This window comes from Sylvia atricapilla, unplaced genomic scaffold (genome assembly GCF_009819655.1).
Source record: "Sylvia atricapilla isolate bSylAtr1 unplaced genomic scaffold, bSylAtr1.pri scaffold_78_arrow_ctg1, whole genome shotgun sequence".
Lineage (NCBI taxonomy): Eukaryota > Metazoa > Chordata > Aves > Passeriformes > Sylviidae > Sylvia > Sylvia atricapilla.
The window spans coordinates 49,317-59,813 of record NW_027077162.1 but is presented as its reverse complement, the minus strand read 5'-3'; the positions used below and the strand labels follow the sequence as shown (position 1 = coordinate 59,813).

Genomic DNA, 10,497 nt, shown 5'->3' with positions numbered 1-10,497 from the left:
CCATCTGCATGGTACATGGCACTTGTCCCTTGTCCCTGCATCCCTGTTCCCCTCGCCCTGCCTTGGGGACTTCACGGGACCCCAGAGCCCCCCTGTGCCCCCTCCCCACCGTCTCTCCCTCACCAGGGCCCATCCCCGGGGTGTCAGACCCGTGCCCAGGGCACTCACCCCACAGGATCAGCGCCACCTTCCCAGCCATCCCCGTGTCCCCAGCCATGTGGACTGGCTGTCACTCGCTGCTGTGGCCACCGGTCCCCTGGGTGGCGGCTCTTCGGATGAAGAGGAAGGAAGAAAGGTCACACCTCGTCCCTACGTGTAGGTGGCCCTTGGTGGGGGCAGGGTGAAGGATGGGTGGAGACACAGTAGGGGACAGGTTGGGGACATTATGGGACAGTCTAGGGGCTCAGTGGGGGATGGTGTTCCCAGGAGTGGGGGGCTCAGGAGATGTGTGGAGCCAAGGATGTGTGTCCAGGAGAATAAGAGTCCAGGGGAACTGGGGTCTCCATGCCTTCTGGGATTCAGGCATGGGGTGCTTGGGAACATGTTCCCAAGAGAGGTGGGGTCATGTGTTGTGAGTCCCAGGGTTGGGGACACAAGCCAAAAGAAGGTGAACCAGGGGAAAAGGGGTTTTGTGGAAAGAAGCAACCCATGGAACCAGGGCATTCAGGGACGGGGGTCCTGGGGGAAAATGGCACGCAGGGATTTCGGGTCATGGCATGTGGGTCCCAGGGTTTGGGTGAAGAAAGAAAAAAGGGAGTTCTTGGGAAGAGGGTTTGTGGAGGAAGAAGCAGCCCACAGGATGGGATGAAGGCAATGGTGTACCTGGGCAATGGGAGTCCTGGGATGGGGGTCCCAGGGAGGACAGACCAAGGGAATGGGGGTCCCATGGCTGGTTTCCCAGAGGAATGGGGATCCCAGGGATGGGCAGTGGCTGGGTGGGCACAGGAGTCTCAGCTCCTTCCCTGGGTGACTCAGATTTTGGGGTGACTCAGAGCCCAGCACAGCCCCCACAGTGTGCTCATGGCCAGGGAGGTGGGTTCTGTCCTGGGGGCAAATCCAGGGAGATCCTGTCCCGGGGGGATCCTGTCCCAGGGGAGGGACACACGCTGGCCAAGGGGGTCTTGTCCTGGGGAATGGAGCCCCAGGCAGGAAGGAGCTCCCCAACTCCTCCTCCTTGAAGCCAGTGGCCATCCAAGTGTGGGGCCCAGCCATGGCCCAGCCCCAGGGCACAGGGATGGGCATTGGCCAGCCCTGCTTTGGCCAGCCCCAGGTGGCAGCCAGGACCTGAGGGTCCCCCCCTGCCCCCTTGGCTTGGATTCTGGCAGCTTCAGAGCTGCTGCAAAGGTGAGAATTCTGCGGGGGAAAAAGGCGTGGCTGTGGTTTGCTGAGCCCAGCAGAAGCACAAAAGCCAATGGGAGCCCAAGCAGTGGCTCTGTGAGGGCCTTTGATGGTTTTCAGAGCAGGGCTGGCTGGAAATGGCCCCTGCAGGGGCAGCTGTGAGGGAACCAGTCCGGAAATGCAGCAATTGATCATTTTGTCCCTCTCAGCAAGGGGGCTGAGAGAGCCCCAGAAGTTCTGCAAATCCCACATCCATCTGCTCAACAACCTGACTGGGAGCCATCTCCTTGAACAAAACCTGCAGCCCTTTGGCACTTCCCAGAAAGAATGTTTGGGTTCAGGATGTGGACACCAGCAGAGAGGGAAAAGTGTGGAAATATTGAGCAGAGGCTCCACCCGTGGATCTGGGGAACAGGGGTGTCCCAGCAGGAGCAGGGAGTGCCCAGGCAGGGGAATTCAGGGCAGGGTGCAGTGCATTTACCAGGGAAGCAGAGCCTGAGGGACACACGGGCATTTCCACAGATTCCTGTGCACTGTTCCAAGGATGGGCAGAATTTCTCCCCTTTTGGGAGCAGAAGCCATGGGAAGTAAATCAAATTTCAGAATGGGAATGATAAAAATGGGAAGAGTTCCTAAATATGGTCCAACCAAAGCCTTCCCTATGGGCTGGGTTGCTGCTCAGCAATCAGGGAACAATGTCATGGACCTGTTGGACACTCAGGGAGATTCCACACTGTGTTATCCACAAGTAAATGCTGCTGTGGGATGCACCAATGGGCTCCTAAAGGACGAGGCCCCCCCAGAACCAGTACACCCCCGGACTAGATCCAGGTGTCACAACAGCAGAGGAGCCCGTTTCCCTCAGGGCAGGACCCCTCTGGATGTGCCCCCCAGGACAGAACACGCGTCCTCAGCTCAGCATAAAAGACCTCTTCCTTCTGCTGCAGGAAAAAGGAAGTTAAAGTCTTTCATCCCTCACAGCCCCCCAAACACTGCATGCACCCCCCACCCCCTTTTCCCTTTCCTGGGATCCCCCCACCGTTACCTGCTCAGGTGTTCCCTGGGATGGCTGAGCCAGGAAATGGGGGATGGGAAAAAGCCCCGGGGTGTGTGGGGCACAGACCCAGAGCCTCAACCCTGGGGTGCCCCCTGGCCATGAGCACACTGTGGGGGCTGTGCTGGGCTCTGAGTCACCCCAAAATCTGAGGAACCCAGGGAAGGAGTTGTGACCCCTGTGCCCACCCAGCCACTGCCCATCCCTGGGACCCCCATTCCCCTGGGAACCCAACCATGGGACCCCCATTCCCTTGGTCTCTCCTCCCTGGGACCCCCATCCCAGGACTCCCATTGCCCAGACCCACCATTGCCTTGATCCCATCCCATGGGTTGCTTCTCCCCCATAACACCTTTTTCTGAGGGTCCCCTTTATCCCCCTGTGTCCCCAACTCTGAAACCCACATCCCATGATCCCCAATCCCTGGGGACCAGGTTCCCACAGGACCCCCATCCCTGAATGTCCGCAGAAATGGAGAACTCAGTTCCCCTGGACTCCCATTCCCCTGGACACCCACCCTTGGTACCCCATAACACCTGAGCCCCACCACTCCTGGGAACACCATTCCCCACTGAGCCCAGAGACTGTCCCATAATGTCCCCAGCCTGTCCCCTACTGTGTCTCCACCCATCCTCCACCCTGCCCCCACCAAGGGCCACCTACACGTGGGGACGAGGTGTGACCTTTCTTCCTTCCTCTTCATCCGAAGAGCCGCCACCCAGGGGACCGGTGGCCACAGCAGCGAGTGACAGCCAGTCCACATGGCTGGGGACACGGGGATGGCCGGGAAGGTGGCACTGCTCCTGTGGGGTGAGTGCCCTGGGCACGGGTCTGACACCCCGGGGATGGGCCCTGGTGAGGGAGAGACCAGTGGGGAGGGGGCACAGGGGGCTGTGGGGTCCCCTGAGGTTCCCAAGGTAGGGAGAGGGGAACAGGGATGCAGGGACAAAGGACAATGGCCTTGTACTATACAGATTGGCTATGGGTACTAGTGCCATTGGAAAGGGACCATGGGCACGGGGCCATGTGGATGTGGCCATGGGGAGAGGTGCTTTGAGGCTGGTGGAGGTGACCTGTGCAAGCATGGGGGCTCTGCAGTGTTCCCATGTTCTGCCTTGGCCCAGGGTGATTGAGGTGTCGTTGTCATGAATACCTCTGTGCTACACCAGTGTTCTGTTGGGGAGAGTTTGGGGACAGACACCACACCTCATCCCCCAGAGGCTGCTGTCCCTGCAGGGCCACCCCCACCTAGCCCTGTCCCTTCTCCTTTCCAGCCCAGACCCTCGGCCTCGCTGGTGAGTCCTCAGGGGATGCCATGTCCCCACCCCTCTGTCCCCAGCCCTGCGGTGGCCCTGGCAGGCTGGTGTCCCCTGTCACCCGCAGGTGCCCAGACGACCCAGCTCCTGGTGGAGCCCCCCTGGATGCCGGCGGTGCTGTGGGACCGGGTGACACTGACCTGCCAGGGCTCGGGGACCGCCGGTGACACCACCTGGTACAGGAATGGGCAGCGCGGGTGGCGGGAGGTACACAACAACTTCACTGTCACCAAGATTGGCAACTACACATGTGACCGACCTGGCAGTGGGCGCAGCCCCCCTGTCAGAGTCTTAAATGGTGAGGGGTGTTTGGGCACCTGGGGGACCCTGAGGGCTCTGGGCAGGCTCCACTCCATGGGTGAACCCATGGTGGGACCAGAGGCCATCCCCTGCACAAGGGGACATCCCAGAGCATCCCAGTGTGGGAGAATACTCTTTTTGGAATTGGGGACCATTGGTGCTCTGGGTGTGAGCCCATGCAATGTCCCCACAAAAACAGGACCCCCCTGGTGTGACAGAACCCCCCTGTCCCACAGACTGGCTGGTGCTACAGGTGCCGACATGGCCACTGCTGGAAGGGGACACGGTGACACTGCGCTGCCGGGTCCGGCAGAACATGCCGGTCACCAGGGTTCAATTTTACCATGAGGGCGAGGAGGTGAGGACGCCCCTCAATGGGACCGAGCTGTCCCTGTCCCCTCTGCAGCATAAACACAGTGGCAGCTACCGCTGCAGGGGCAGGGTGTACTACAGGGGATCACAGAACTGGCACATTTCGGCGCTGGTGACAGTGACAGTGCACGGTGAGCCTCACGCCTCACAGTGTCCCTGGGTCCCCTGGTTGGAGACACTTACCCCTCTCTGCAGCCCCTCAGCCCTGCCTGTGGACCCCTATTACTGCCCAGACCCCCCATCCCTGCCGTGTGTCCCTCATCCATTTCCAGGTCTGTCACCGGGTCCCCCAGCCCTACGTGGGCACCCCCATCTTTCCTGTAAACATTTTCTGTGTCCCCCCATCACTGCTCGAGTCCCCTCCTGATCCTCTCATTCCTCACTGGGTCACTTCACCCACCCCTGAGTCAACCCCACCCCTCTCTGATCTCCCCCCACTGTCCCTGGGTCCCACCATACCCTCCCTGTGTCCCCACACCCTCCCTGGGGTCCCCCCCGAATCCCTCTCCAGGTGTCCCCTCCCTGAACCCCCATCCTTCATTTAGGTTCCTTTTCAGGCACCCCCCAGCTCTGTGACCCGTCTTCCTCACTAGGGCCCCCTGCCTCTCTCCACGCCCCTTGTGTCCCTCACTGTCACTTGCTGTCCCCTTCCCCTGCAGAAATCCCGGTCCTGTGGGTGTCTGTGTGGGCGCACCTCCCCGGGGGACAGGTGGCACCAGGGAACCGCCTGGTGCTGAGCTGTGCAGTGGCCACAGGGACAGGTCCCCTGTCCTTCACCTGGCACCGGGGGGACTCAGGGGCACTGCTGGGCACCAGCCCCCACCTGGAGCTGCGACACGTTGGGAACAATGACAGCGGCCACTATCACTGCTGGGTCAGCGATGGGGACAGTGTGGCCAAGAGTGTCCCCCTGAATGTCACCATCCTTGGTGAGGGGGACAATCAGGGTGAGGTGACCCCACCCACGGTACCCCCATCCCACCTCATCAGGTGTCAGCCCTGTCTATGTCCCCACAGTTCCCGTGGCCAATGCCACCATCACCCCCGGTCCCCTGTCACACCAGGTGCACACAGGTGACCCCGTGACACTGCACTGCTCGGTGCAGGTGGGCTCAGCCCCTGTCACCTTCACCTGGCTGCACAATGGCCAGGAGGTGGCCCAGGGTCCTGTCCTGGAGCTTGGGGACATCGATGTGGGACATTCAGGCACCTACCAGTGTGTGGCCACCAACCAGCTGGGACAGGACAGGCACCGCGTGTTCCGGGCACTCAGCCCTGAGCTGGCCCTGGAGGTGACCCCTGGCTCACCCTGGGTCACAGGTGAGGTCACATGGGGTCATTGGGGTGTTCAAAAGCCCCAGGGTTCAGGTTGACCCTGATGTGTCCCCCTCTGTCCCCAGCAGTGGCTGTGAATGTCGGCAGGACCCTCCTGTTCCTGGTCCTGCTCCTGGCTGTCATCGGGGGCTGTCACTGCTGGCACCGCCGGGGTGGGTGACAATGGGGACAGGGATGGTTGTCCTGGAGTGAGGGGAAGTCCCCAGAGCTGGGGCAGAGCTGGGGCAGCACCCAGGGCCCCTGAGCTGGAGGAAACTGAGCCCACAGGGACCTTAGCTGGGGATCCTGGGGGATTTGGGGAGAATTTGGATGGTCTTTCTTGGGCTCCAGGGACATTTCTGGATGGGCTTTGGGAAACATTGGGGTGGCACTGGGAGCTCCTGGAGGTTTTGGGGAGCTCTTGGAGGGCCATTCAGGAATGGCTGGGGATCTTTCTTGCAACCTGGGGGAGTTTGGGTGGTGGCCTCCCTGCTGGGCTTGGGGTTCTTGGGCTCAGAGTGTGGGGACACCAGGGGGCTTTAGGGGCCCTGCGGTGGAGCAGAAGTTCTAGGGGGGTTCAGGGGTGCTTGGTGCGTCCCAGGGGAATCAGGGGTCTAGTGGGAATCAGGGCTCTTATGGGGATTTGGGGGTCCCATAAATGGTTAGAGCTGCTGAGGTCCAGGAAAGTTCAGGGGTTCCAGGGTCCCCATGGTCACCCCCTCCCCTTTTCCATGCAGCTTCCAGGAACCTCCAGGACAGGTGAGTGGGGGTCTCCAGCCAGGACTTCTCTTTCTCCCATTCCAGACACCCCTCAGACCTCCCCTTATCCCTACAGGATTCCCCCGGAGGAGGGGGCAGTGCTGGATCCTCACGTTGTGAGCACTGAGTGGGCAGAGGGTGAGTACAGGGGAGGACAGGGACACGTCACCCACAGGTGTCACCCCCACCCAGGTCCCCATAACCGGTGTCACTCTCAGGGACCCCCACAGGTGTTTCCTGGCCCTGCCCCATCTTGGGATCCACAAGTGACAAACGTGGAGCTTCTGAGACCCTACAAGGTGACACCTCATGACACCTTTGAGAGTGTGCTGTGGCATGGAGGGAAATACGCAGCATTGGGGGGCATCGATTCCCTTCAGTGTTCTCTTCTTCCTCTTCACTGCACCCCGCAGGGCTCCTCAATCCCCCGCTCACTGCTGGGCGGGCACAGGACCCGTTTCCCTCTTATTGTACCCCAAATTCAGCATTTTGATTAAATTGTTTTAGAAGCCAATCTCACTCCTTAGTATTTCTAAATATTAATAAGGGATAAATAAGGTAATAAAAGGGACAGCAAACAGTGTGCCGGGTGCTTGGCAACGGCCTGAGGCACACAGTCATGTATAAGAATTCTTGTAATGTACCTTTCCTTGTATTCATTAAACACATATTCAAGAAGATTATGCATATTTCAAACATAATTTCGATTTTGCATGTTCTGGGGATTCTTTTGCTTGGTTTCACGCACGACTCATTTCCTTAGAGTACATTCCTGTGCTGGTTTTGCATTGATTGAAGAAAAGCTGTGGCAAAACCAATCAGTGATTAGCTTTGAATATTGACAACCTGCGGAACCAGTTCAAGAGCTAGGTACGCCTCTGTGGCCACACAGGTCCAAATGAGAAGAACTGCGGGACAAGTTCCCTTCTGTCCCCGCCTGGGCAGAGGTCCCCAGGTCCCCTGGCCGGGCCCGGCCGCTGCTGTCGCCTTGGCAGGGCCGGGCCCGGCGGCTCCCGGGCAGGGCAGGGGAGGAGAGAATGCCCCGTCCCGGCCGGATCAGCCTCCAGCGGCTGCTGACACGGTGCCGCTCAAGCCGCCCCCATGGCGGCCCCGGGAGGCCTCGCAGGGCACAGGAACGGGGGGTGTGAAAAACCAGATTCACTTTTCTGGTAGATTTTAAGGAATAGGTTTTAATAAAAAGGTAAGACAATTTGGAGATAAGGAAAAAAAGCAAAGTATGGCCGGCTGGGTGACTTGGCATTTAGCCAAGTCCACAAATTGCTATTTCACAGGCTTTCTTTAAATACTCTTTTTGTTGTATCAGTCTGTTGAATATTCATATTTTTCCATAAACTAGTTTCCATATTCCAGGGACTGTTTTGCATGGGCCCTCCTTGGGTCCGCCTTTTTAGAGCTGCGTGTTTCTTGGCTGTGTCTTCATTATCACCTCCAGTTTGCGCCTTGGTCCGTGCTTCCTTCAGATGGGAGATGCTGATAGCTGGTGTATCAATAGCAGAGTCTTCTTTATATGTTCATTGGATGTTATCACAGCCAAACAGACAGTTTAGGCATATTATTTCACTACTGCCACTATGCCTAATTTTCTTTATTAACAGCAGAAATAAAAAGTTATATTCTTACCACAAAGTCATTAATCATAGAGCACACATCTTGCGAAAAGCCAACTTTATAATAGTCATTTATAACAGGGGGAAGCCCCAGCGCGGCTCGGGAAGAATTCTTTACTAGGAACAGCTCCAGCCGCCGGCACCAAGAGCCCTTGCGGAGGGAGAGGCGCCAGCAGCTGCAGAGATCTTGTGGCCAAGAGCAGGGGCAGCTCTGCAGCCGTGCAGAGTGGCCCCGCAGCTGAAAATGGAATGCAGCCAGAGCCCCTGAGATCCTGGCCCAGCCCCGGCACGGCCTGAATTTACCTCCTTGGACACTGCCCGGGAGAACCATCACGGCCTCTGCAGAGCTGCGAGAGTCTTTCTTTGCACAGGAGAAACTTGTAAAACATTAAATCCTTTCTTAAGTGAGACAAAAGGACAGAGTGAAACCAAGAAGAGAGACAACATGAAGATATCAAAGTCAGTGAAGGAGGAGTTGATTTTTAAGATGGCAAGAGAACAAGAAGATGCCTTAGTTTTAGGCTGAAGTTCTTTTGTAAGCCATGGCAATGGACTGTGATATACTAGAATATCTGTCAAAGTGGTGGAAGGCATGGATGGGGAGATGAGAGTTTTCAAATTGTACATCTGAGCAAAGGTATTTGTGGTCAACTAAGTAAATATTGAAGTAGCTGTGATCCTATGAGAAGCCTGAACAGAGAGAGAGAGATATGAGATGAAGAGGAAGATCGGCTCTCAGAAAGAGAAAAGCTCTCTGCTCCTAGAGATGAAGAAAACTTTGCTTTTGAACTGTACCTTTAAAAGGAGTACCTCATGAGTTTACGTGGCCCACGATGCAGCTGTGGGAAGGCTGTGTGATATGGGAGGGACTTCACAAATGCAGATTCCCCGGCAGCTGCTTTCGTGAGAACTAAAAAGCCACAAGAGAACTGTTCTTTCTTGTGGGGAAGTTTCCATGACAGACCAAAAGAGACTTCTCTCTCTAAAAGAAACTGATGAAACACTACTTTATAGGTAGTAAAGTGACCAAGGGTTCCAAGTTTTGTGTGTGTAATTTGTTTGTGAGTAGGCAAAGGAAAGTTGTGGTGGAGCTGAGGTGTTTTGAAGGTTTTCTTCTGATTGCTATTAATTTTGATTTGTCTCTTGTGGTTTTGGTAATTAATATTCTTTATGAATATTCTTTAAAGTTTCAAGGCAACTTTGCTCTTCTCCTAATTGTATCTCAAAGCAGAAACAGAGTAAATAATTCTAATGTGCACTCGAACCATTACATCCTGAATTTCACAATAGCACAAGCCCCAGTTCTTGCCTTCAAGATTTTGGGGATCAGCTGAGCAGGGAATGGGTCTGGGGGCAGCAGGGGTGAGGGGAATGTAGGGAGGGCTGGGAGGCTGTGGGGGACGGGTGCGTCCGGCTGTGCCCTCCCAACACTTTCACTTTCTCTGTCCTGCAGCAGAAGGAAGAGGCCGTTTGTGCCCAGTTTCACACAGGGAGCGGGTTCTGTCCTGGGGGGGCACATCCAGGGGTCTCTTGTCCCGGTGGGGACACATGCTGGCCAAGGGGGTTCTGTCCTGGGGGATGGCAGCTCCTGAAGGGGTCCAGACATCTCCATTCTCACTCATCACCTGGAGGATCTGAGCCAGCAAGAGCAGCTGGGGAATGGAGCCCCAGGCAGGAAGTAGCTCTTCAAGTAGCTCTTCCTTCTGCTGCCAAAAAGAGAAAGTGAAAATCTTTCATCCCCCACAGCCCACCAAACACTGCCTGCACCCCCCACCCCCTTTTCCCCTTCCTGGGATCCCCCCACCGTTACCTGCTCAGGTGTTCCCTGGGATGGCTGAGCCAGGAAATGGGGGAATGGGAAAAAGCCCCGGGGTGTGTGGGGCACAGACCCAGAGCCTCAACCCTGGGGTGCCCCCTGGCCATGAGCACACTGTGGGAGCTGTGCTGGGCTCTGAGTCATCCCAAAATCTGAGGCACCCAGGGAAGGAGCTGTGACCCCTGTGCCCACCCAGCCACTGCTCATCCCTGGGAACCCCATTCCCCTGGGAACCCAACCCTGGGACCCCCATTCCCTTGGTCTCTTCTCCCTGGGACCCCCATCCCATGACTCCCATTGCTCAGGAACACCTTTGTCTTCATCCCATCCCATGGGCTGCTTCTCACCCACAACCCCTTTTCCTGAGGGTCCCCTTTATCTCCCTGTGCCCCCAACTCTGGGACCCACATCCCATAACCCCAAATCCCTGGGGTCCATGTTCCCCCACAACCCCCATCCCTGAATGTCCCCAGAAATGGAGAACTTACTTCCCCTGGACCCCCATTCTCATGGACACTCATCCTTGGTTCCCCACAACCCCTGAGCCCCCCACTCCTGGGAACACCATTCCCCACTGAGCCCCCAGACTGTCCCATAATG

At 57.1% G+C, this 10,497-nt stretch overlaps 1 protein-coding gene across 3 annotated transcripts; it reads left to right on the top strand.

The window, feature by feature from the left end:
- Nucleotides 1-2,941: 2,941 nt before the first annotated feature.
- On the top strand, nt 2,942-5,877 carry LOC136375043 (Fc receptor-like protein 4). Of its 3 annotated transcripts, XM_066340395.1 has the most exons (7): nt 3,077-3,202; nt 3,667-3,687; nt 3,776-4,006; nt 4,245-4,511; nt 5,040-5,309; nt 5,398-5,700; nt 5,781-5,877. In XM_066340395.1, the coding sequence occupies exons 1-7, from the start codon at nt 3,154-3,156 to the stop codon at nt 5,873-5,875; spliced, it is 1,236 nt and encodes a 411-aa protein (XP_066196492.1). In that variant the 5' UTR covers nt 3,077-3,153; the 3' UTR covers nt 5,876-5,877. The 3 variants fall into 3 exon arrangements, with proteins under 3 accessions (XP_066196491.1, XP_066196490.1, XP_066196492.1); XM_066340394.1 differs by having other exon boundaries at nt 2,942-3,202; nt 3,667-4,006; nt 5,784-5,877; XM_066340393.1 differs by having other exon boundaries at nt 2,942-3,202; nt 3,667-4,006.
- The last annotated feature ends 4,620 nt before the right edge of the window (nt 5,878-10,497 follow it).

Bases quoted from the DNA above. Each gene is read 5' to 3' on its own strand.
- LOC136375043 (XM_066340393.1), top strand. From the start codon at position 2,987: ATGTCCCCAGCCTGTCCCCTACTGTGTCTCCACCCATCCTCCACCCTG. The intron at 4,512-5,039 runs GTGAGCCTCACG...CTTCCCCTGCAG, and splicing joins GGTGACAGTGACAGTGCACG to AAATCCCGGTCCTGTGGGTG. The intron at 5,701-5,780 runs GTGAGGTCACAT...CTCTGTCCCCAG, and splicing joins TGGCTCACCCTGGGTCACAG to CAGTGGCTGTGAATGTCGGC.